This window comes from Bos indicus x Bos taurus, chromosome 1 (genome assembly GCF_003369695.1).
Source record: "Bos indicus x Bos taurus breed Angus x Brahman F1 hybrid chromosome 1, Bos_hybrid_MaternalHap_v2.0, whole genome shotgun sequence".
NCBI classification, from domain to species: Eukaryota; Metazoa; Chordata; class Mammalia; order Artiodactyla; family Bovidae; genus Bos; species Bos indicus x Bos taurus.
This window is the reverse complement of record NC_040076.1, coordinates 71,311,763-71,339,153: the sequence shown is the minus strand read 5'-3', so window position 1 is coordinate 71,339,153 and position 27,391 is coordinate 71,311,763. Positions and strand designations below refer to the sequence as shown.

At 35.3% G+C, this 27,391-nt stretch overlaps 1 protein-coding gene across 22 annotated transcripts in view; it reads left to right on the top strand.

Annotated features, from left to right (window-relative positions):
* DLG1 (discs large MAGUK scaffold protein 1) overlaps positions 1 to 27,391 on the top strand; it is a 270,922-nt gene that overhangs the window by 184,470 nt on the left and 59,061 nt on the right. For all 22 annotated transcript variants that reach the window (XM_027537537.1, XM_027537543.1, XM_027537647.1 and 19 more), the window contains 3 exons: positions 4,664 to 4,784; positions 9,657 to 9,813; positions 26,047 to 26,149. In XM_027537537.1, the coding sequence (XP_027393338.1) occupies positions 4,664 to 4,784; positions 9,657 to 9,813; positions 26,047 to 26,149 (381 nt within the window). The remainder of the gene's footprint in view (positions 1 to 4,663; positions 4,785 to 9,656; positions 9,814 to 26,046; positions 26,150 to 27,391) is intronic.

Below are 27,391 nucleotides of genomic sequence, written 5' to 3'. Positions count from 1 at the left end.
GGAGACAAAGGAGATGTGCATTTGATCACTGGTTTGGAAAAGTCCCCTGGAAGAGGAAATGGCCACCCACTTCAGTATTCTTGCCTGGAAAATCCCATGGACAGAGGAGCCTGAAGGCCTGTAGTCCATGGGGTCACAAAGAGTTGGACATGACTTAGCAACTGAGTATGTATGCACACACATGTGATGTATCATATGTATTTTTTTTCTGAATATTGAACCAACCTTGCATACTTGGGATAAATCCTAGATGCTTGTGGTATATAATTTTTTTATATATTGTTGGATTTAATTTGCTGACATTTTGTTGCAGATTTTTCCACTTATGTTCATGAGAGATGTTGTTCTATAGGGTATTTTTTCTTAAGATTTCTTTGTCTGGTTTTGTCAAATAATCCTGGCTTCACAGAATAAGTTAGGAAGTATTCCCTTGGCTTCTGTGTCCTGGAAGTGGTTATAGACAATTGGTATAATTCATTTCTTTAATATTTTATAGAACTCACCACTTAACCCATTTGGGCCTCGTGCTTTCTTTTCAGAGAATTATCAATTATTGATTCAGTTTTTCCAATAGATATAGGTTTGTTAAGATTGCCTATTTCTTCTTTGTGAGTTTTGGCAGATTGTCTCTTAAGGAACTGGTCCATTTCCTCTAGGTTACCAAATCTTTGGGCATAGAGTTCTTCATAATACTTACTATTCTTTTAATATCATGGAATGTGTAGTGATATCTGCTTTTTCATTTCTGTCTTCTCTCTTTTTTTCTCAGCCTGGCTGGAGGCTTATTGATCTTTTCAAAGAACCAGCTTTTGGTTTTTATTAATTTTTTTCTCTGTTGATTTCTTGTTTTGAAAATTTCTTTGATTTCTGCTTAGATTTTTTTTTCTTGTGCTTACTCTGAATTTCATTTACTCTTTTTTCTAGTTTTATAAGGTAGAAGCCAAGATGATTCATTTTAGATAAAGATCTTTCTCTTTTTCTAATATATGCATTTAATACTGTAAATTTATCTCTAAGCACTGCTTTTCCTGCATCCCAGATGTCGATAAGTTGTGTTTTCATTTTCTTTTAGTTCAAAACATTTTTTAAATTTCTCTGGAGATTGCTTCTTTGACCCAAGTGTATCTAGGAATGTGTTATTTAGTCTCCACATATTTGGGGGTTTTAGCTATCGTTTTGTTATTGATTTCTAGTTTAATTTCATTGTGGTCTAACAATGAACATTATATGATTTCTATTTTTTTAATTTGTTGAGATATGTTTTATAGCCCAGGACATGGTCTCTCTTGGTGAATGTTAACATGGAAGCTTAAGAAAAATATGTTTTCTGCTGTTGTTGGATGCAGTGGTCTGTAGATGTCCATCATATCCAATTGATTAGTGATATTATTGGGTTCAACTATGTCCTTCCTGATTTTCTACCTGCTGTATTTGTTCATTTCTGATAAAGAGGTATGGATTAATCGATTTCTCACATAGTTTGGCCTTACATAGTTTGACACCTGATTGTTAGATGTTAAATATTGTATATCTTCTTGGAGAACTGACGACCTTATCATTAAGTAATGCCCTTCTTTAACCTGGATAATTTTCCTTACTTTGAAGCCTTCTCAGTTGGAAATTAATATAGCTACTCCTGCTTTCTTTTGATTAGTGTTAGAATGGTGTATCTTTCTCCATCCTTTTACTTTTAATATATATAAGCTTTTATATTTAAAGTGGCTTTACTGTAGACAGTATATACTTGGGTCTTGGTTTTTTGATCCACTCTGACAATCAGTTCAGTTCAGTCGCTCAGTCGTGTCCGACTCTTTGCGACCCCATGGATCGCAGCACGCCAGGCCTCCCTGTCCATCACCAACTCCCGGAGTTTACCCAAACTCATGTCCATCGAGTCGGTGATACCATCCAGCCATCTCATCTTCTGTCGTCCCCTTCTCCGCCTGTCCCCAATCCCTGCCAGCATCAGAGTCTTTTCCAATGAGTCAGCTCTTCGGATGAGGTGGCCAGAGTATTGGAGTTGCATCTTTAGCATCAGTCCTTCGAATGAACACCCAGGACTGATCTCCTTTAGAATGGACTGGTTGGATCTCCTTGCAGTCCAAGGGACTCTCAAGAGTCTTCTCCAACACCACAGTTCAAAAGCATCAATTCTTCGGCACTCAGCTTTCTTCACAGTCCAACTCTCACATCCATACATGACCACTGGAAACATCATAGCCTTGACTAGACAGACCTTTGTTGGCAAAGTAATGTCTCTGCTTTTGAATATGCTATCTAGGTTGGTCATAACTTTCCTTCCAAGGAGTAAGTGTCTTTTAATTTCATGGCTGCAGTCACCATCTGCAGTGATTTTGGAGCCCAAAAAAAGTCTGACACTGTTTCCACTTCAAATTGGTGTATTTAGGCCATTGATATTCAAAGTGATTATTGATAGAGTTGGATTAATGTCTGTGATATTTGCTACTCTTTGCTATTTGTTGCCCTGTTTTTTGGTCCTATATTTGTCATCCATTTTTTGGGGGAGGGGGATGGCTTTAATCAGGCATTTTATATGATTCTGTTTTCTCTCCTTCCTTAGTGTATTAGTTTATTCTCTTTCACTTTTTTTAGTGGTTGCCCTAGAGTTTGCAATATTCATGTATGCTAATCTAATTCCACTCCAAGGTAACACTGTACAGCTTTACTGTTAGTGAGAGTTTCTTATAGTAACACAATAATACTAATTCCTCACTCCCATCCCTTGTATCAGTTTTGTTTCATGTATCATTTGTATCCTTGTATCATGCTGACACTCATTTCATTTATACACAAATATATAGATGCATAAATAAACATAGTCAAATACAACATTGCTGTTATTTTGAACAATGTTTTTTGTTAGATCAATCAAGAATAAGAAAAACTAGTTTTTATTTTACCTTATTCCCTCAGTGCTCGCTCTTTCTGTATAACTGAACTTCTGACCTGTATAACTGAACTTCTGACCTGTATAACTGAACTGACTTCCCTTGTCTCTAAAGAACTTCTTTTAACATTTCAAAAGCCAAATCTACTAGCAATACATATTCAGTTTTTGTTTAATGAAGTGTTTATGTCTCTTCACTTTTGAAGGATAATTTCTTAGGATACAAGGTGGGTTTTTTTCTCTTAACACTAAATATTTCACTCCATTGTCTGTCTTGAATGACTTACTAAGGAGAAGTCGAACATAATTCTTATCTTACGCCTCTACCAGTAAGGTAAAGCTTTTAATTCCCCTGTGACTACTTTTAGGGCTTTTTGCCCCTCCTTTTTTCTTCTGTAGTTTGAAAACGATATGCATTTGCATTTATCCTGCTTAGTGTTCTCTTGAGTTTCCTAGGTCTCTCTATGGTTTGGTGTCTGACATTAATTGGGGAAATTATCATCATTGTTGTTTCAAATGCTTCTGTTCTTTTCTCTCCTTCTCCTTTTGGTATTCCCATTACACATATGTAGTTTTTGTAGTTTTGCAGTTTTGTCACTTTTCTTGGATATTTTGTTCTGATCCCTGCCCACCAACCCCAGTCATTTTTTCTCTTTGCTTTTCAGTTTTAGAGGTTACTATTGAAATATCAAGCTCAGAGATTCTTTGCCTCAGCCATGTCCAAACTACTAGTAGCTCATCAAAGACATTATTCATTTCTGTTACAGTGTTTTTGATCTCTAGTATTTCTTTTTGTTTCTTTCTTAGAATTTCCATCTCTCCACTTGTAATTGCCCATCTGTTCTTGCATACTGCCTTCTTTATACATACTGTTTGCTTTATCCATATCAGAATATTACTCATTTTTGTTTCAAATTCTGGTCTGATCATTCCAGCATCACTTTTGTATATGAGTCTGGTTCTTATGCTTGCCCTGTCTCTTCAAACTGTGTTTTTGCATTTTAGTATGTTGTTTTTTCATAAGAGTCATGCTGGAAAGCCAGAAGTCCCTTAATTTATTTTAAAACTTTGTCAAGCATAATCTTTTTGCACTTATTTTTACGCTTTTGGTTTTTGTTACTTACAATCAAATTTTGAGTATGCAGTTGATTGTTGAACAATGTGGGTTTGTACTATGCAGATCCATTTATATATAGATTTTTTTCAGTGCATATCATAGGTCTTATGGTTGGCTCAATCTGTAGATGCAGAACCATGAATATTGAGGCCCAGCTGTAAAGTCATATGTGCATTTTCAACTGTTTGGAGGGTCAGTGCTTCTAACCCCCATGTTGTTCAGGGATCTGCTGAATATACTTCTCTAAAAATGTTAATCTGCAAAATAACTTCTTAGAAAAATTAAATTATTATACTTAAGATTGATTTAGTTCAGTCTTTCCTGTGACAGTCTTTTGAATAACCTTTCCTGGGTTTACATTTGGCAAACCAGTTACTGTAAAACTCCTTTTTAGTTGTTTTGTCAGAGAAACCAAATGGATTAAGTTTGCTTTGCTGATCTGAATGTCTAAACTAGTTTTTACCTGGAAAGTTGAGCTTCTCTAATTTTTTTTACCTAGTAAATACATTTTCTCTACCAAAACCTATTATATAAATGAGTATGAATTATACATTAATTAACTGTGACATTGATAACCTATAAACATGGTACTGAATGGTGTGTTTCCATTTTCAAGTGTTTTTTACTTTATTTTTAAGCTTCTTCTCAGCCTATCGATAACCATGTTAGCCCACCTTCCTACTTGGTCCAGACACCAGCATCACCAGCCAGATATTCACCTGTTTCTAAAGCAGTACTTGGAGATGATGAAATTACGAGGTAAGGAATTGAATAGTTGTTATTCTTACATAAAGACAATCATTAGACGGAGTTATAATCAACTAAGTAGGATAGTCACAGTTTTCAGGACTAATTTTATTAACAGATAATAAGTTTAAACCTTAATTTTTTTATTTGAAAGGTTCATTAAAGGGCTATAAGTGTAAAAATATTTTACTTTACAAATCACTACATTTTTTAATGTTCCTTTTTTCAAGGATTGGTAAATTATCCTTAGAAATTAGGTAAAACGAAGTTAAAAGTATACTTATGAATATGTAAAACTAACTTTTCATGTAGTCCATTTCTAATATATACCATAAAATATTATGGCAATCATTTGATTCATATTCAGAATTTTGTTTGTTGGTATATATATTTGATATTCTGACACCTAAAATTTACTTTCATCTAACATTACTCACTCACTGAAGTTTGCAGATTATCTTTTTATTCCCAAAAAACTTATCTAAGTAGGAAACAAAAAGTGAAAAAATATTTTAGGTCTTTTTCATATTATTCAACTTAGTAATGTATTATATATGAACAGTTTGCTGTATAACTTTCATGAAAGTATTTCATATTAGCTTTAAAGAATTTAATGGTAAATGATGCCAATTAATGTCATTTTATGTTTTTTAAATTTTATTATTGTTGACTGTTTTTTTTTGAACCTTTATAATTGTTCTTTATTAGTTAGACTACCACCTTCAGGCAGTGATCTCTTAAATGTCAGATAGGAGTGTTTGTCTTTGTCCTCTTCTTCAAAAGTTACCAGTGTTGAGGATTTAATTTAATAGGTGCTCAGTAATTGTTTTAGAATATAAATTATCAGAAAGAATAGTGTCTATGATTATATGTTTCTGATATGAATTTTCAGGGCTATTAACATTTAGGCTGTGCTAGTATACTGATCTATCATGGCTGTTTTCTTGTTGCTATTATCAAATAGTGTTTATTTATAGAAGTAAAGTGGAAGTAGTTAATGGTTTATGTAGTCTTTAATTAGCATATTTCTCAAATTAAAAATATGTTAGCATCTTCATTGCTATTCCCATCTTTTTTCACTACATATCTCTTGTCTAGAATATTGTGTTGAACTTTGTAGTATTACAACAGGCCTACCTGTTTTCTATATTTTTTAAAATCAGGTGGTTGATTATTGAATATGTCTTCCTAAAATGCTGTGTTTTATCACTCTCTTTTGGTAATTCTACTACTTTGCCCAGATAATGAAGTATAGAAATCTTTACTTCATATTAGAAGCTTTGCACAATTTGACCCTAAACACTTTTTCAGAGATTATATCACATTACCAATATAAAGGGAAGATAAAAGAATTCCCAACATACTGTTAATGATTCTAAATTTCATTTTTTAACACCTTAAGTAAGATATGATTTACATACTATACAGTTTATCTATTTAAAATGTACGGCTCTGTGATTTTTCATGTGTTACAATATAAAGTTTAAAAATATGGTAAAATATATATCACACCTTACCTGCCTTTTGAGAAATCTCTATACAGGTCAAGAAGTAACAGTTAGAACCGGACATGAAACGACAGACTGGTTCCAAATTGGGAAAGGAGTATGTCAAGGCTGTATATTATCACTCGTCTTATTTAACTTTGCATGCAAAGTACATTATGTGAAATGCTGGGTGGATGAAGCACCAGCTAGAATTAAGATTGCCAGGAGAAATATCAATAACCTCAAGACATGCAGATGACACCACCCTTACGGCAGAAAGCGAAGAGGAACTGAAGAGCCTCTTGAAAGTGAAAGTGGAGGGTAAAAAAGTTGGCTTGTTGAGGGTAAAAAACACTCAACGTTCAAAAAATGAAGATCATGGCATCTGGTCCCATCACTTCATGGCAAATAGATGGGAAAACAATGGAAACAGTGACAGAATTTATTTTCTTGGGCTCCAGAATCACTGCAGATGGTGACTGCAGTCATGAAATTAAAAGACACTTGCTCCTTGGAAGAAAAGCTACAACAAATCTAGACAGCATATTAAAAACCAGAGACATTACTTTGCCAACAAAGGGGTCCGTCTAGTCAATGCTATGGTTTTTCTAGTAGTCATGTATGGATGTGAGAGTTGGACCATAAAGAGACCTGAGTGCCGAAGAATTAATGCTTTTGAACTGTGGTGTTGGAGAAGATTCTTGAGAGTCCCTTGGATTGCAAGGCAATCCAACCAGTCCATCCTAAAGGAAATCAGTCCTGAGTATTCATTGGAAGAACTGATGCTGAAATTCCAATACTTTGGCCACCTGATGTAAAGAACTGACTCATTAGAAAAGACCCTGATGCTGGGAAAGATTGAAGGCAGGTGGAGAGGGGGACGTCAGAGGATGAGATGGTTGGATGGCATCACGGACTCAGTGGACATCAGCCTGAGCAAGCTCCGGGAGTTGGTGACGGACAGAGGAGCCTGGCAAGCTGCAGTCCGTGGGGTTGCAAAGAGTCAGACACTACTGAGTGACTGAACTGATGTATAATATAAAATGTGCTACTGTAACCATTTCAAATTGTGGTTCAGTGGCATTAATGACCAGCACCACTATCTTTTTCCAAACCCTTTTCATCACCTCAGACTCTATAATCATTAAGCATTAACTCACATTTCCTGTTCTCCTAGCTCCTGATAACCTCTAATCATATTTCATCTCTGTAAATTTATATATTCTGAACTGTTCACTTAGTGGAATCTTACAGTATTTAACATTTTGTATCTGGTTTCTCTCACTTAGCATAATGTTTACAAGTTTCACACATATGTCATGCATCCAAATTCTTGTTTATGGCTGTATAATATTTCATGTATATACCACATTTTGTTTACCACTCATCTGTTGATGGACACTTGGTTTGTCTCCACCTTTTGGGTATTACGAGTAATGACATGATAGACATTGTCATGCACATATCTGCTTGCATACTTACTTTTAATTGCTTTAGATATATACATAGATGTGGAATTACTAGAGCACATGGTAATAAGTATATTTAGGTACATGAGGAACCACCTAATTGTATTCTATGGCAGTCATAGTATTTTACATTCTCACCATCAGTATATGAGGGTTCCAGTTTCTCCATATTTTCATTAGTGTTTGCTTTTTCTCTTTTGTTTTGTCTTATAGCCTTTTAGTAGGTGGGATTTAGCTCATTGTGATTTGTTGCATTTCCCTAATGATTAGTGATGTTGAGCATCTCTTCATATGCATGTGATATTTGAAAAATTAGAATTTATTTTCCTCTGGAAATACTGGTAAATTTCAGCAGGATATTTTTAAATTATTATTTGATAATGCAGCATTATAATTCCTACATATGTTTTAATGTACTGTAGGAATCCTCACCATGAGTCCACAATATAATAAGGAAATAAATAAGACAGCACCAATATAGTGAAAAACTGTCTTGTGCCCCTGATCCTACCCTGCTTCTCCTACTCTGCCCCACCAAGTTAACTTCTTACCTGAATTTTGATTTTATTATTCCCCTTTTTCTTTCATATATGTCTGTATGTGTATATTTCCTAAACAATATATTGTTTAATTTTGGTGATTTTGACAAGAAAATATGATTTTGTTAATCCTGAAGTGAACTGACAAAACTGATCGATGAATACCTGTGTATGACTAGAAAATACCACTTTAAATTTTGAGCAGACAGATATTTAAGATTAGTCCTACATTATATGAAAGAATCCCTAAAATTCAATTTTTAGAAATATTCTTTTAAGCCATTTGTTACCAACAGCTTTTTCCAGTATTTTTTTAAAAAGATTAAATTTTTAAAATATTTACCATGTATGACACATTGTTATTTCAAATGATATTCTGTGATTCATCATATCTAAAATAGCCTGCTCTTGGAATTTTCATGGTCTTACTGAAAATATAAATGGTTCTCACACAGTTATGTACAACTGGCAACGGATGTGCAGCATTATTAGTTGTAAAATGTATCCCAGTTTCAGAGATTTTAAATTGAGAGTTGGAGGGAGCAAAAGAGATGCATGTAGAAAAATAGATGAAAAGCAGAGATAGGTAGATGAATTGGAGGGGTGTGACTTAAGAAATAAAGATATTTAATTATTTTGTATAAAAAATCTAGAGATGGGCATTTCTAACATTTACGTAGCAACCCTAGGTCCATGATGTCTCTGGGATTCTGTTGGTTTTATCTTCATGATTGTAGTATGTCCAAACCAGTAATGGTTTTATAGTTCATTCTTTTGTGTGGGTTAATTTGGGATAAGGAGGGGAAAAATGTGATTTGTGTGGCAACAGAATAAGCTTTGTCCTTGTTAGGGTCTGTCTGTCTTAGGAAAGTGACAATAAAATTTCCCTTTATTTCTCGGAGGCCAAAATAGGGTCATAGCCTCAGGTTAGCAGAGGAGAGTGGAAATACAGTGACTGGCATAGGTCATTCATGGTTTATCCCTTTAAGACTGGAAAGGGGACCTACCTACTTTCTTTAAACAAAGGGATATCCACTTATTTCAACATGTGAGAAATGGAGTGACTACTTCTTAGACAATCAACTTTTCATGAGTATTATTTTTTGAGTGGGCTCTTTATGTCATTTTTAAAATTTTTCTCATTGCTTTCACCTTTTTATTTTATGTTTTGATAAAAGGATTTTTAGCTTTTATATAAAACTAGGATTTTTCCTTTTAATTTCTAGGCTTAGAAAGAATTTCTTTTCCCCAAAGTTTAGAAAACTCATTTAAAATTCATCTAATTTTCTTAATAGTATGGTAATATGATATATCAGTGGGGAATTCTCATTGATAGAATATTAAGTTCTTTATATATTTTAAGGTATTCAATATTTTTTTCATTTTCAGGGAACCTAGAAAAGTTGTTCTTCATCGTGGTTCAACAGGCCTTGGTTTCAACATTGTAGGAGGTGAAGATGGAGAAGGAATATTTATCTCCTTTATTTTGGCTGGAGGACCTGCCGATCTTAGTGGAGAGCTCAGAAAAGGAGATCGTATTATATCGGTAGGATATGTTAATCAAAATAATGTTTTTACTGTTTTAACTATGACCTGTTAATTATTTAAAATTTTTATATTCTAAAGATACGGGAGGTATTTTGGCTATCTTCTTCTAACATTTTACAGCTTAATTGTAGAGTTACAGAGTTGACAGGGAACATGTTCTGTAGGATAGATTTTCTTTTGGTATTTTCTTTTGGTATTTTCTTTTGGTATTTGGTATTAAAATATGTCAGTTTTTGTGAATATACTTGAAAGTATGCATTCTCTGTTTGTTGACTACAAGATTTTCTATATGTCTGTTAACTCATCTTTGTTACTTGCATAGTTCATATCTTCTTTATGCTTCAGTGTGTTGTTGCTTTATTATTAAAAAAGGCTTTTAAAGTTTATGTGAATGGAAGGTAGGTCTAACAGTTTGTCCTGGCAGCAATTTTTTTCCTTGCCTGTTTGAAGCTATGCTGTTAGATGCATCTAACTTTAGAATCAGCTTTCCTTCCTGGTGAGTCAAAATTTTTTATCATTAGGTAATTATCAGTCAGATCTGCTTTCTAGTTCATAAATTTTCTTCATCTGTGTCTAATAAGCTCTTTAGGCTGAAACTAACTTTTTCATTTCAAAGTATCATTTTCTTTCTAGAAGTTCTAATTCTTTTTCAAATGTTCCTTCGTGGTTTTGGGAGAATCTTGACTATTTAAAGTTTGTTATGTTATGTTCTCTTAGGTTTTTCTTTTAAACCAATTTATTTTATACAGACATACCTCAAAGATACTGCAGGTTCAGTTCCAGGCCACCACCATAGAGCATATTGCAGTAAAGAAAGACAAATACTTGGTTTGCCAATATGTGTAAAACTTTTGATTATGTTATATTGTGGTCTGTTCAGTTCAGTTCAGTGGCTCAGTCATATCCAACTCTTTGCAACCCCTTGGACTGCAGCACGCCAGGCCTTCCTGTCCCTCACCAAATCCCAGAGTTTACTCAAACTCATGTCCATTGAGTTGGTGATGCCATCCAACCATCTCATCCTCTGTCATCCCCTTCTCCTCCCACCTTCTGTCTTTCCCAGCATCAGGGTCTCTTCCAGTGAGTTGGTTCTTCACATCAGGTGGCCAGAGTACTGGAATTTCAGCTTCAGCATCAGTCATTCCAATGAATATTCAGGACTGATTTCCCTTAGAATAGTCTGGTTGGATCTCCTTGCAGTCCAAGGGACTTTCAAGAGTCTTTTCCAACACCACAGTTCAAAAGCATCAATTCTTCCACGCTCAGCTTTTTTTATAGTCCAACTCTCACATCCATACATGACTACTGGAAAACCCATAGCTTTGACTAGAAGGACCTTTGTTGGCAAAGTAATGTCTCTGCTTTTTAATATGCTATCTAGGTTGGTCGTAACTTGTCTTCCAAGGAGTAAGTGTCTTTTAGTTTCATGGCTGCAGTTCATCTGCAGTAATGTTGGAGCCCCAAAAAGTAAAGTCTGCCGCCCAAAAAAATAAAGTCTGCCACTGTTCCCACTCTTTCCCCATCTATTTGCCATGAAGTGATGGGACCAGATGCCATGATCTTAGTTTTCTGAATATTGAGCTTTAAGCCAACTTTTTCACTCTCCTCTTTTACTTTTATCAAGCGGCTCTTTAGTTCTTCTTTGCTTTCTGCCATAAGGGTGGTGTCATCTGCATATCTGAGGTTATTTATATTTCTCCCTGCAATCTGATTCCAGCTTGTGCTTCCTCCAGTCCAGCATTTCTCATGATGTACCCTGCATATAATAAGTTAAATAAGCAGGGTGACAATATACAGCCTTGACGTACTCCTTTCCCTATTTGGAACCAGTCTGTTGTTTCATGTCCAGTTCTAATTGTTGCTTTGTGACCTGCACACAGATTTCTCAAGAGGCAGGTCAGGTGGTCTGGTATTCCCATCTCTTGAATAATTTTCCGCAGTTTGTTGTGATCCACACAGTGAAAATCTTTGGCATAGTCAATAAACAGAAGCTGATGTTTTTCTGTACTCTGTTTCTGTTTTTTGATGATCGAAGGGATGTTGGCAATTTGAATTCTGGTTCCTCTGCTTTTTCTACATCCAGCATGAACATCTGAAAGTTCACAGTCCATGTACTGTTGAGCCTGGCTTGGAGAATTTTGAGCATTACTTTGCTAGCATGTGAGATGAGTGCAATTGTGCAGTAGTTTGAGCATTCTTTGGCATTGTCTTTCTTTGGGATTGGCATGCAAAGTGACCTTTCCAGTCCTGTGGCCACTGCTGAGTTTTCCAAAATTGCTGACATATTGAATGCAGCACTTTCACAGCATCATCTTTTAGGATTTGAAATAGCTCAACTGGAATTCCATCATCTCCACTAGCTTTATTCGTAGTGATGCGTCCTAAGGCCCACTTGACTTTGCATTCCAGGATGTCTGGCTCTAGTTAAGTGATCATACCATTATGATTATCTGAGTCGTAAAGATGTTTTTTTGTACAGTTCTGTGTATTCTTGCCACCTCTTCGTAATATCTTCTGCTTCTGTTAGGTCTGTTAGATTAGCATTATGTCTAAAAAACAATGTCCATACCTTAATTTTATTTTATTGCTAAAAGATGCTAACCATCATCTGGATCTGCAGAAAGTCATAATCTTTTTGCTAGTGGAGGGTTTGAAGTATTTCAAGAATTACTTAAATGTGACAGTGACACAAAAGTGACACAAAGTGAGCAAATGCTATTGGAAAAATAGCACCAATAGACTTGGTGAAAGCAAGGTTGCCACAAACTTCCAATTTGTTTAAAAATAAATGCAGTACCTATGAATACAGTAATGTAAAGCACAATAAAATGGGATGTGTCTGTATTCTGTAAATAATATAATAGTTCTGTTTTCTGAAGTTTAGGTGTCTAATACATGTTACTTTATGATGACATGCTTTGTTTCCTTATTCTCTAAATTTTGCATTGTGAGCTTAATGTCAATAATACTTTATATGTTGGTATTCAGTGCTGCCTGATTTGGGGAGTGGTATTCTTTGAAAAAATATCTTACATTGCTTGTAGTAGACTCAGGAGCATCATCCTTATAACCATTTTTCCAATGAGAAAACTGAAAAACAGAGTTTAATTTGCTCACAGTAGCTAATAATACCTCCCTTTAACCACTATATTATGCTGTGCCATTTTGTTTTAATTAAATATTTAGGTAACACTTCCAAAATTTAGGATCTGAGATATAGGAAAAAACCTATATCCTAGATCAGCAGTGCTATACAATATTGATAACTATTTTAAATCATAAATTTACTTTAAATCTTTTATTTTTTAATTCTATTTTATTTTTAAACTTTACAATATTGTATTAGTTTTGCCAAAAGTAAACCTCAGAAAATACTCTTTAAGCCAAAAATATATGTGCCTAGAACATGATAGGAAAAGCATTCCAAAATTTGGATCTTTTAATTGCCATTTTCAGATCAGTCCCTCTTGCCACCTCATCCTTCCTTACATATACTTAGATCTTTCTGAGGGTCCTTTATAATTAAAAATAGACTGAATCCAAGACGGAAAGGTGATGACTGATCATTTACAACAGAAGTACATCTCTTTTTTGTTTTAGTTGTTCTCAGATTTTGGTATAATTAGTTGATACTTGAATGAACCTCTTGGAAATTGGAGTTTTCAAATAGGCAGTGGTACTGCAATTGTAGAAAATACATTAGTATGCAGTGCAAGTAAGTGGAAATTGCTCTCAAATGTTTCAGGCTACAGCAACTAAAATAACATAATATTAACCAAAAATAATGATTATTGGAACAGATTTTAAAGCAGAAGCACACCTTAGTTACATGGTTATAATATTGAGTGTCTTAAGAGAGCATCATTCTTATCATAACAACCAAAAACAATCTGGATAAGTTTATAAAAACTGTAAACTCATCGGAGAACTGACGATTCAAAGTGACCTAGGTAAATTGACTTCCAGACAGTAAGTAGCCCTTCATGGACAACACAGTGGCAGCTCCTCTTTAGAGAGTGGTAGGGGAGAGAGAAGGATTAGACAGATACAGGAAGATATCAGCCAAAACTTTACCCAACATGTAATGGCCTCAGTGGACTGGTCAAACTGATAAAAATTTTGGGAAGTCACAGAGCAAGTCTGTATCCACCTCCCTTCTCTTTTTCATGGGTCTTCACCAAGAACTTGGAGCTTGCAAACCAAAGGTTTGGAACCAATAGAGAATTAAGAGAAAATTATTACTGAGTCACACAGAGCATCCCAAAATACAAGGCTGCTGCTAAGTCGCTTCAGTCGTGTCCGACTCTGTGCGACCCCACAGACAGCAGCCCAGCAGGCTCCCTCATCCCTGGGATTCTCCAGGCAAGAACACTGGAGTGGGTTGCCATTTCCTTCTCCAATGCATCAAAGTGAAAAGTGAGAGTGAAGTCGCTCAGTCGTGTCCAACTATTAGCGACCCCATGGACTGCAGCCTACCAGGCTCCTCTGTCCATGGGATTTTCCAGGCAAGAGTACTGGAGTGGGGTGCCATTGCCTTCTCCCACCTGCCAATAAATAAGGGACGTTGAGATGAAGATCTGTGAAAACCAGCCTCAGCAATTCTGTACTTTGAGCTGCTCAGGACCAAGAGTAGGAGGATATCTTTGCAACCCTGAGGCAGACAGCAGTTTCTTGGACGAGATGTATTAAATACTAACCGTTTAAAAAAAAAAAAGATATCTTTAAGAAACCACGTAGGCAAGCCATACAGTAGGGAAAAAATATGCTCAGTACATATATCACACAAAAGACTCATATCCAGAATATATAAACATCTCCCACAAAGAAGCAATGAAAGATGAGTAAATTTTAAAACAAGCAAAAGACTTAAATATATATTTTACAAGACAAGGTATATGAATAGCCTGTAAACACATGGAACAGTACTTAACATTAGGCATCAGGGCAATGCAAAAGCGCAGTGAATAAGCAGGTTTAGAGGAATTTGGGAACAATGTCACTTTTCTATATCTTGATTGTGGCAGTGGCTATACAATATACACAGTTGTCAAAACTCCACCTGTACACTAAAAAAGATTATTGAATGTAAATTGTACCTAAATAAAAATGTTTCTAAAGCCATAATGAAGTACCATATCCTATCCAGTTGAATGACTAGAAGGGAAAAAAAATGATGGCAGCAAGCATCGACAAGAATGTGGGCAGTTATTATTCATTACTGGTAGATATGTAAAACTATGCAACTGCTGCAAGAACTTCTAACAAAGTTTTAATGAAATTAAACATAAATCTAACCTTATCACCCACATTTTACCTAAGAAATCTTTTGTTTATAGAAACACTGTAATAGGAATGTTCATAACAGCTTATTCATAATGACACTCAAGCAACACAGATGACACAAATTGTGTTCAGTAAAAATAGAATGCACCACAAAAATATACTGTGTTATAAGTAATATAGTTATTTTAAGATAATTTTATAAGATTATAAGATAACCATGAGCAGGCAACGTAATTTATACTAAGTCAGAACGTGGTTGCTGGTAATTGTATTGATTACCATAAAGAGGCATAATGGAGATTTCTGGGTTGGTAGGTGGAAAAGGTATGTTTGGGGTTGTAATTTCATGGGCATATACAGTTGTTAAAAGGCCTTCCAGCTGAACTGTTTAAATTTGTACATTTTATTGCTTGTAAGTTATACTGTAATTCAAATTTTAAAAATGACTTACAGTATTGTTCATATTAGTGGTAAGGAATGAATTTTTTTTTTAATTTAATGTTTGGCAAACTAGCTAGTTACTTGGTGGAATAAAATTAGCATAGAGCCTCACTTCACACCTTGTGTCAAAATAAATTCTCAATTGGCTTAAGAGTTAAGTGTGAAAAACTCAAAAACAAAAATAGATGTTTTGTAAATTTCCATGTGAAATTGTTTATGTGGGTTACTAACACACAGCTAGAATATGTTAGACTGACCGACCAATACAGCCTGGTTCACTCAGAACTTTTCCAGTTTTAGCACTGAAAGCCCCAGGTCTGGCAACCCCTCTAGGCCCAGTTTTAAAACTGAAAGTCTCAACAGTCCCAACCACTTGCTTGCCCTAATGTCACTGTAAGTTATATACAGCTTTCTGTTTGGCAATACGCATCATCTTAAAATTTTTAGTGGTTACTAACTTCTATAGGGAAATATCCTAAGAAAAATAGGAAAGACGTTAGGATAAAGAGAAAAACGTGAGAAAATGTACTAAAAGCTAAAAGAAAACTATGGGACACTTGTTTAAGTACCTCTTTACATAAAATTTAACTATTTTCAATCTTTAGCTCGCTATAGATCACCCCAAAGCCTTATTAAAAAACAAATTCCTGGATTTCATTGCCAAAGTTTCTGATGCAGTATGACTTAGGTAGGATCTGAAAATATGTATATCTAACAAGTTTCCATGAGATACTGATGTTGCTGCTCCTGTGTTATTATACCCTTGTTATTAATGTTCTTAATGATAACCCATATTACTGAGAAAACTATAAAAAGTTATTTGGGAAGTGAGAAAATAAGTAATGATTTCTGTAAAAGAATTCTCTTTGAAATATTTCTTGTTGTTGAAGACAGAAGCTTTTGAAATCAGAATTTATTACAGATGTTGAACACTACATTTTCCACTATGATATAAATGGAGGTATTACTATTATTTCCAATGATGCCAAGAATAGAGGAGAATATAATTGATATGCACTGAAAATTTAGAGTCATGGAAAGTGACCCAAAAGACTTCAACAGAAATGCTGTCCTCCATAAAAATAATGAGAGAAGTGCCCAGAATTGTTAGAATAAGCTTTTCAGAACTCTGGAAATTAACCAAAGACTTACAACAATTCAGGAAGTATTTTCTCAAGAAGAGGAAAAAAAAAATACTGAATTTCCCTAAGAGTGAGGTTTGTGGAGTTTTTACTGAGTTTTATCATTTTATCATTTTTAATTTCACTGCCTCCCTATTACCATACTAGCCTTGGAAAATAGCCAGAATTTATGGTGAAAACTTGTGGCCTAAGCCAGTAAAGAAAGCAAAATGGTGGTAGAATATTCATAGTTTCCTTTCCAAAGAACTGTTATAATTTGATCTGTCTGGTGGTTCTTGAAACACCTTATTTTAAAGGTTCTCTGTATTTGACCTGATTAAAAAGCTCCACCAATGCAAAAGCCTTTTCCCCTGGGCTAAGTGTCAAGATAATTACAGGTATATTATGGCTTCCTGAGACATTGCATAACATTTGGGGCAGACAGTAGACTAATTGAAAACTTAAAAGGAATAACTAGGGAGAAACCTCCATGGGGCCTTTGAAAAGCTCTTATTCCTTGGAATTTAGGAGGACACATACATGTCTTGGACTGTGTGCCTGCTCAGGAAAGACCTGAAAAGGCCCTAAACTCTCACTTCTGGCTGTTTATGGGGCTCTGTGCATGAAGGAAGTGAAGATTAAGGCAGAATTATCAATTGTCTAACTGATTGTTGAAGGCATTACCCAACATGTACGCAGAGCCCTTCAGCAAAGGGTCTGGTATTTAAGGAAGTCTGTGTCCAATCATTAACTAACCATTCTGCTAATCAGACAGAGACGTCAGTGGCACGTATAACAAAATAGAAACCTTATGTAATTTAGAAAAGTGCCCAAAGGACTACCATAACAAACAGCAGTAACAACAAGCCCTGGGTAGGAGATCTGATTTCCAAATTTGCTGTTTGTTTTTTTAAATGTCCAGTTTTTAACAAAACAAGAAAATATACGCAGGTGGAAAAAGAATCAGTAGAAACTGTCCCTTGGAAGCCCAAAATTAGACTACTATATAAAGATTTTAAATGAGATATTTTAAATATGTTTGAAGAACTAAAGGAAACTGTATCTACAGGATGAGGGGAAAATATAGGAACAATATCTCACCAAGTAGAGTATGTCAATAAAAAGATAACTTTTATAAAAAAGAAACAAATTTTGGTGTTGAAAAGTAAAGTAAGTGAAATCAGGAAAAAAAAAAAATCCTCTTTGTCAAGCTCAACAGCAGATTTGACCTGGCAAAGGAAAGAATCCACAAACTTTGAAGATATGTCTATTAAGATACCTAGGCTAAAGAACAGAAAGAAAAAAGAATTAAGAAAAATTAACAGAGTCTCAGAGACTTGCAGGGATGCCATCAAATGTACCAATATATGCATAATAAAGTCAGAATGACAGGAGAGAAAGGGACAGAAAGGATATTTGAATAAATAAATAGCTAAAAAGTTCCCATATTTAATGAAAATGTTGTGCACATCTAAGAAGCTCAGTGAACTACAAGTAGAGTAAACTTGAAGAGATCCATACCATGGATATGTTAATATCATAATCAAATATCAAAAGACAAAGAACCCTGTAAGCAAAGAGAAATGACTTATTGCATACAGAGAGTCCTCAGTAAGATTAACAGCTAATTTCTTGTCAAAAACAATGGAGGCCAGAAGGCAGTTCTGAAAGAGAAAAGCCATTGTCCAAGGATTTTATACCCAAACTATCCATAAAAATGAAGAACAAATCCCAGTGCTAGGTTAACAAAACCTAAGGGAAGTTAATCTCCTTTTTTTTTTTTTTTTTTTAATTTTATTTATTTTTTTTAAATTTTATTTTATTTTTAAACTTTACATAATTGTATTAGTTTTGCCAAATATCAAAATGAATCTATCACAGGTATACATGTGCTCCCCATCCTGAACCCTCCTCCCTCCTCCCTCCCCATACCATCCCTCTGGGTCGTCCCAGTGCACTAGCCCCAAGCATCCAGTATCGTGCATTGAACCTGGACTGGCATCTCGTTTCATACATGATATTTTACATGTTTCAATGCCATTCTCCCAAATCTTCCCACCCTCTCCCTCTCCCACAGAGTCCATAAGACTGTTCCATACATCAGTGTCTCTTTTGCTGTCTCGTACACAGGGTTATTGTTATCATCTTTCTAAATTCCATATATATGTGTTAGTATACTGTATTGGTGTTTTTCCTTCTGGCTTACTTCACTCTGTATAGTAGGCTCCAGTTTCATCCACCTCATTAGAACTGATTCAAATGAATTCTTTTTAATGGCTGAGTAATACTCCATTGTGTATATGTACCACTGCTTTCTTATCCATTCATCTGCTGATGGACATCTAGGTTGCTTCCACATCCTGGCTATTATAAACAGTGCCGCGATGAACATTGGGGTACACGTGTCTCTTTCCCTTCTGGTTTCCTCAGTGTGTATGCCCAGCAGTGGGATTGCTGGGTCATAAGGCAGTTCTATTTCCAGTTTTTTAAGGAATCTCCACACTGTTCTCCATAGTGGCTGTACTAGTTTGCATTCCCACCAACAGTGTAAGAGGGTTCCCTTTTCTCCACACCCTCTCCAACATTTATTATTTATAGACTTTTGGATCGCAGCCATTCTGACTGGTGTGAAATGGTACCTTACAGTGGTTTTGATTTGCATTTCTCTGATAATGAGTGATGTTGAGCATCTTTTCATGTGTTTGTTAGCCATCTGTATGTCTTCTTTGGAGAAATGTCTATTTAGTTCTTTGGCCCATTTTTTGATTGGGTCATTTATTTTTCTGGAGTTGAGCTGTAGGAGTTGCTTGTATATTTTTGAGATTAGTTGTTTGTCAGTTGCTTCATTTGCTGTTATATTCTCCCATTCTGAAGGCTGTCTTTTCACCTTGCTTATAGTTTCCTTTGATGTGCAGAAGCTTTTAAGGTTAATTAGGTCCCATTTGTTTATTTTTGTTTTTATTTCCAATATTCTGGGAGGTGGGTCATAGAGGATCCTGCTGTGATGTATGTCAGAGAGTGTTTTGCCTATGTTCTCCTCTAGGAGTTTTATAGTTTCTGGTCTTATGTTTAGATCTTTAATCCATTTTGAGTTTATTTTTGTGTATGGTGTTAGAAAGTGTTCTAGTTTCATTCTTTTACAAGTGGTTGACCAGTTTTCCCAGCACCACTTGTTAAAGAGATTGTCTTTAATCCATTGTATATTCTTGCCTCCTTTGTCAAAGATAAGGTGTCCATATGTGCGTGGATTTATCTCTGGGCTTTCTATTTTGTTCCATTGATCTATATTTCTGTCTTTGTGCCAGTATCATGCTGTCTTGATAACTGTGGCTTTGTAGTAGAGCCTGAAGTCAGGTAGGTTGATTCCTCCAGTTCCATTCTTCTTTCTCAAGATCGCTTTGGCTATTCGAGGTTTTTTGTATTTCCATACAAATTGTGAAATTATTTGTTCTAGCTCTGTGAAGAATACTGTTGGTAGCTTGATAGGGATTGCATTGAATCTATAAATTGCTTTGGGTAGTATACTCATTTTCACTATATTGATTCTTCCAATCCATGAACATGGTATATTTCTCCATCTATTAGTGTCCTCTTTGATTTCTTTCACCAGTGTTTTATAGTTTTCTATATATAGGTCTTTAGTTTCTTTAGGTAGATATATTCCTAAGTATTTTATTCTTTCCATTGCAATGGTGAATGGAATTGTTTCCTTAATTGCTCTTTCTGTTTTCTCATTATTAGTGTATAGGAATGCAAGGGATTTCTGTGTGTTAATTTTATATCCTGCAACTTTACTACAGTCATTGATTAGTTCTAGTAATTTTCTGGTGGAGTCTTTAGGGTTTTCTATGTAGAGGATCATGTCATCTGCAAATAGTGAGAGTTTTACTTCTTCTTTTCCAATTTGGATTCCTTTTATTTCTTTTTCTGCTCTGATTGCTGTGGCCAAAACTTCCAAAAACTATGTTGAATAGTAATGGTGAAAGTGGGCACCCTTGTCTTGTTCCTGACTTTAGAGGAAATGCTTTCAAGTTTTCACCATTGAGGATAATGTTTGCTGTGGGTTTGTCATATATAGCTATTATTATGTTGAGGTATGTTCCTTCTATTCCTGCTTTCTGGAGAGTTTTTATCATAAATGGGTGTTGAATTTTGTCAAAGGCTTTCTCTGCATCTACTGAGATAATCATATGGTTTTTATTTTTCAATTTGTTAATGTGGTGTATTACATTGATTGATTTGCGGATATTGAAGAATCCTTGCATCCCTGGGATAAAGCCCACTTGGTCATGGTGTATGATCTTTTTAATGTGTTGTTGGATTCTGATTGCTAGAATTTTGTTAAGGATTTTTGCATCTATGTTCATAATCTCCTTAAGTTCGGTTATAGGCAATAAACCCAAGAAATACTAGAGAGAATCCTTCAGACTAAAAAGAGACGACATTAGAGAGTAACCCAAATCCATATGAGTAAATAAAGAACACTGTTAAAAATACATAGGTAAATATAAAACAGCATAAGTGTATTTTTTGTTTGTAGCGCTTTCCTCCTGTGTAATTTAAACAATCATGAAATAAAGCAATAATTTTAGATCTCTGTTGATGGGCACACACACATTGTTTAAAAATGTAATTTATATGACAAGAGTATCACAAGAGATATATTAGACCAGAGTTTTTATTTACTATTGAAACCAAGTTAATCCAAAGAAAATGGTTCAAATCAGATCAAACGCTCAGTCGTGTCTGACTGTTTGCGACCCCATGAATCGCAGCACGCCAGGCTTCCCTGTCCATCACCAACTCCCGGAGTTCACTCAGACTCACGTCCATCGAGTCAGTGATGCCCTCCAGCCATCTCATCCTCTGTCGTCCCCTTCTCCTCTTGCCCCCAATCCCTCCCAGCATCAGAGTCTTTTCCAATGAGTCAACTCTTCGCATGAGGTGGCCAAAGTACTGGAGTTTCAACTTCAGCATCATTCCTTCCAAAGAAATCCCAGGGCTGATCTCCTTCAGAATGGACTGGTTGGCTCTCCTTGCAGTCCAAGGGACTCTCAAGAGTCTTCTCCAACACCACAGTTCAAAAGCATCAATTCTTCCACGCTCAGCCTTCTTCACAGTCCAACTCTCATATCCATACGTGACGACTGGAAAAACCATAGCCTTGACTAGATGAACATTTGTTGGCAAAGTAATGTCTCTGCTTTTGAATATGCTATCTAGGTTGGTCATAACTTTCCTTCCAAGGAGTAAGCATCTTTTAATTTCATGGCTGCAGTCACCATCTGTAGTGATTTTGGAGCCCCCAAAAATAAAGTCTGACACTGTTTCCACTGTTTCCCCATCTATTTCCCATGAAGTGATGAGACCGGATGCCATGATCTTCGTTTTCTGAATGTTGAGCTTTAAGCCCACTTTTTCACTCTCCACTTTCACTTTCATCAAGAGGCTTTTTAGTTCCTCTTCACTTTCTGCCATAAGGGTGGTGTCATCTGCATATCTGAGGTTATTGATATTTCTCCCAGCAATCTTTATTCCAGCTTGTATTTCTTCCAGTCCAGTGTTTCTCATGATGTACTCTGCATAGAAGTTAAATAAGCAGGGTGACAATATACAGCCTTGACGTACTCCTTTTCCTATTTGGAACCAGTCTGTTGTTCCATGTCCAGTTCTAACTGTTGCTTCCTGACCTGCATACAGATTTCTCAAGAGGCAGGTCAAGTGGTCTGGTATTCCCATCTCTTGAAGAATTTTCCACAGTTTATTGTGATCCACACAGTCGAAGGCTTTGGCATAGTCAATAAAGCAGAAATAGATGTTTTTCTGGAACTCTCTTGCTTTTTCCATGATCCAGCGGATGTTGGCAATTTGATCTCTGGTTCCTCTGCCTTTTCTAAAACCAGCTTGAACATCAGGAAGTTCACAGTTCACATATTGCTGAAGCCTGGCTTGGAGAATTTTGAGCATTACTTTACTAGCGTGTGCGATGAGTGCAATTGTGCGGTAGTTTGAGCATTCTTTGGCATTGCCTTTCTTTGGGATTGGAATGAAAACTGACCTTTTACAGTCCTGTGGCCACTGCTGAGTTTTCCAAATTTGCTGGCATATTGAGTGCAGCACTTTCACAGCATCATCTTCCAGGATTTGAAATAGCTCAACTGGAATTCCATCACCTCCACTGGCTTTGTTTGTAGTGATGCTTTCTAAGGCCCACTTGACTTCACATTCCAGGATGTCTGGCTCTAGGTGAGTGATCACACCATTGTGATTATCTAGGTCGTGAAGATCTTTTTTGTACAGTTCTTCTGTGTATTCTCACCCCCTCTTCTTAATATCTTCTGCTTCTGTTAGGTCCATACCATTTCTGTCCTTTATCGAGCCCATCTTTGCATGAAATGTCCCCTTGGTATCTCTGATTTTCTTGAAGAGATCTCTAGTCTTTCCCATTCTGTTGTTTTCCTCTATTTCTTTGCATTGATTGCTGAAGAAGGCTTTCTTATCTCTTTTTGCTGTTCTTTGGAACTTTGCATTCAGATGTTTATATCTTTCCTTTTCTCCTTTGCTTTTCACTTCTCTTCTTTTCACAGCTATTTGTAAGGCCTCCCCAGACAGCCATCTTGCTTTTTTGTATTTCTTTTCCATGGGGATGGTCTTGATCCCTGTCTCCTGTACAGTGTTACGAACCTCATTCCGTAGTTCATCAGGCACTCTATCTATCAGATCTAGGCCCTTAAATCTATTTCTCACTTCCACTGTGTAATCATAAGGGATTTGATTTAGGTCATACCTGAATGGTCTAGTGGTTTTCCCTACGTTCTTCAATTTAAGTCTGAATTTGGCAATAAGGAGTTCATGGTCTGAGCCACAGTCAGCTCCTGGTCTTGTTTTTGCTGACTGCATAGAGCTTCTCCATCTTTGGCTGCAAAGAATATAATCAGTCTGATTTCGGTGTTGACCATCTGGTGATGTCCATGTATAGAGTCTTCTCTTGTGTTGTTGGAAGAGGGTGTTTGTTATGACCAGTGCATTTTCTTGGCAAAACTCTGTTAGCCTTTGCCCTGCTTCATTCTGTATTCCAAGGCCAAATTTGCCTGTTACTCCAGGTGTTTCTTGACTTCCTAGTTGTGCATTCCAGTCCCCTATAATGAAAAGGACATCTTTTTTGGGTGTGTGTTCTAAAAGGTCTTGTAGGTTTTCATAGAACCGTTCAACTTCAGCTTCTTCAGCGTTACTGGTTGGGGCATAGGCTTGGATTACTGTGATATTGAATGGTTTGCCTTGGAAACAAACAGAGATCATTCTGTCGTTTTTGAGATTGCATCCAAGTACTGCATTTCGGACTCTTGTTGACCATGATGGCTGCTCCATTTCTTCTGAGGGATTCCTGCCCGCAGTAGTAGATATAATGGTCATCTGAGTTAATTTTACCCATTCCAGTCCATTTCAGTTCAGTTGTTTTAAATTAACAATATAGATAAATAAAATATGGAATATCCATACAATAAAGTATATGATTCAGCTATAATCAGTAATGATGTAGTAAATCAAGGATGAGCTGTGGAAACAAGCTAAGTAAAGAAGCCAAACAGAAGTAGCCACATGTTATAATATTTATTTTATTTTAAATGTATAGAACAGACAAATTCTTAGAAAGTAGAGTAGGGGTTACCAGGGTCTAAGAGGAGAGGGAAGAGGGGAAAGAATGCTAATAGGTAGTGGGGTTTGGAGGATCTGATGAACATGTTTTGGATCTGAATCATGGTGATGATTACAATACTCGTGACTGTACTAAAAACCACAAAAACACTAAACTTGAAAAATGTCGATTTTATATAAATTATATCTCCATATTTTTAAGTGGTGTGTTTTTTTTGTTTTGTTTTAATGACCACTGTGTGCCTCTCAGTAGCAAGATTTCTTCTAAGATATCCTTGATAATGTTTTACATTAAAATGTTTGGCATTATTTAGGAACATTTTAAATTTGTAATCTTGTTAACAAATTATTCTGTTTTCAATCTATGTTGGTTGTCTTCAGATTTTTTCTGTAGGCAAAGACTTTGATGCTCAGGAATAATTCATTAAAAATTATAATATTTTATACAACAATCTTTGAAAGTTTGTCTACCTTTTATATTTCTTCTCTAATTTTTTCTGCTAGAATTAGGATTTTATGTTCAATGTAAAGCTATTTATACATTGTGTTGAGTTTTTTATGGCTTTTAGCTAGAGATATTCTCTAATAAAACCACGATATGTTACATTCGTTTAGATTAAGGTTTTTGTGTCTTGATTTTCATTCGAAAGGTGTGTGCACGTATTAACTTAGTTACTTAGTGATACCCTTTATAGATAATATAAAACATCAGGTCTTCACTGTTTTAAATGTTCTTTACATCCCAGAAATTTCTGGGCTGTAGTCAAATTTTACAAAATTGGTGTGTAACTTTTAACAAGTTTTAAATTAGATGTTGAGGAAACAAACTTTCATATAAAAATTGCATGATAGTTTCTCTTCCTTTCCGAAAGTATTCATTAAAGGTCCCAAACATTGCTGTATTTTATTCATTGATGGTTCTTAGGGGAGAAGGCCAACTTAAATATTTAAATTAATTACATTTAAGTCTAATGCTCACATCAATGTCCTGTTAAGTTTTTCTTGTAGTGTAAAAGTTTCAGTCTCTAAAGGTAGTATACCATGCAGTGTACTAGGTACTGGCAGCCTTTCAGAAAGAAGAATTAAGTTGCCTACTCTTCTGGAGTGGGATTGATCACCTCACCCAAGGAAGGTCCCCGTGTTAAAAAAGAAAAGAATGTCGTTTTGCTCATTTAGTAACATTTATTGTATTTAATGTCAGTCTGTGATATCTGAGCTCTTTTAGTACTTGAAGTTATTGCTTTCCAGTTACTCCAAAAGAATAGAAGGTTTAGTTTAGGAAAGAAAGGAAGAGAATTGAAATTGAGATTAATAATATTGAAAATATGATGGGATTTGAAATGATGCTATAAACAAAATGAATTTCCTTTGCATTGTTTGAGTTACTAGTGAAATGAAATGTACAAAATGACGACACTTTTGACTTTTCAGGTTGTCAAACTAAGGGACACTTCTTAAGAGATTGATAGCCTTCTAGAAACCTAGGGGGAAGTGTTTTGGTTTTGTTCACTTGACAGTAAACATAGTCTTTTTAGTGAATAAAAATGTTTTGATTGATAGTAGTTACTGTGCAATATATTTTTAGTAAATCAGAATAAGAAAAATACTTTAGTCATAAAATAATTGCAAGTAATTTTTTTAATCTATGCCTTCTTAACAAACAGGCAATTGTGATTTCTATTTAGTATGATGGTTTTCTTTCTAATTTAATATTTGATTTGACTTAACAGGTAAACAGTGTTGACCTCAGAACTGCCAGCCATGAGCAGGCAGCAGCTGCTTTAAAAAATGCTGGCCAAGCTGTCACAATTGTTGCACAGTACCGACCTGAAGGTAATAAATTCTTGTTGTTTGTTTTTCTTTTTTATTTCAGTTTTTAGAAGTCTTCCTCTTAATAATGTTTAACTTCCGAAGCTTAGCTTTCTCTTTGTGTTTTTGTCTGATTCATTAATCTGTTACTTTTTTGTTGCTGTTGCTGTTTAGTCACTAAGTCATGTCCAACTCTTGCAGTCCCATGGACTGTAGCCTGCAAGGTCTTCTGTCCATAGGGTTTCCTAAGGAGAAAACTGGAGTGGGTTGCCATTTCCTTCTCAAGGGGATCTTCCCGACCCAGGGATTGAATTCACATCTCCTGCATTGGCAGGAGGATTCTTTTCCATTGAGTCACCAGGGAAACCCTGTTATTTGTTTAGTTGGAATGTAATTCACCATCCAGATCAAAGTGCTTTTAAATAGAATATAGGAACTTGTATCTGCCAGCTCTTTGAATATTTCATCATTATTTGGAATAATTTTTAGATGTTAATTTTTTTAAATCTGTCATCTAACCAAACACATACTTTTAAATATACCTTTTACTAACTCAGTGATTGAAAAGCAAAAATAGTCTATTAAGTTATCTCAATTTTTTCTGACTTTTGAATTAGATTGTATTTATTAATATCAAGGTTAAGATATTCTAATAGCTTTTATTGTTACTTTAAAAAAAAGAAAGAATACAAATTTGGAATATGATATGTTTCTAAATAGTGAAGTCTTATGGATATAACCTTGCCAAGTTCCTGCTGGGAGATGATAATGGAAAATTTGAGGTCATATTAAACATACATAAGACTCTAGTGTACATCAACATAAACACTTAAGTAAAACCTCAGTGGAATTTAAAAAGCTTAAACACCCAAAAGAATACATAGCATACTAGTTAATGTTCATAAACAAGGTGAAGGAGGAAAGAATGATGTGACTAAAGGAGCCAGGCAAAACATTCTATAATTTGGCAATGTTAGTTTAGTTACATTTATTATTCTTTTCTTGGAGCAGAATTTATTTCTATAACAAAACCCCAATATGTGTTTTAACGTGATCAAAGTAGTATATTGGGCATTGCTTGCTATTTAATAATATAATATTTATTATAAACCATAGCATTCTAGGTTCATAACTGAACAAGAATAAATTCATTTATGTAAGAAGTAAGTTCCAAATAAATCACATTAATCAAGCAATTTAAGGAATAATAGATGAAGTCAGAATGCCAACTTATTAATTTTTGTGAGAAACAAAAGCTGCCGCTGG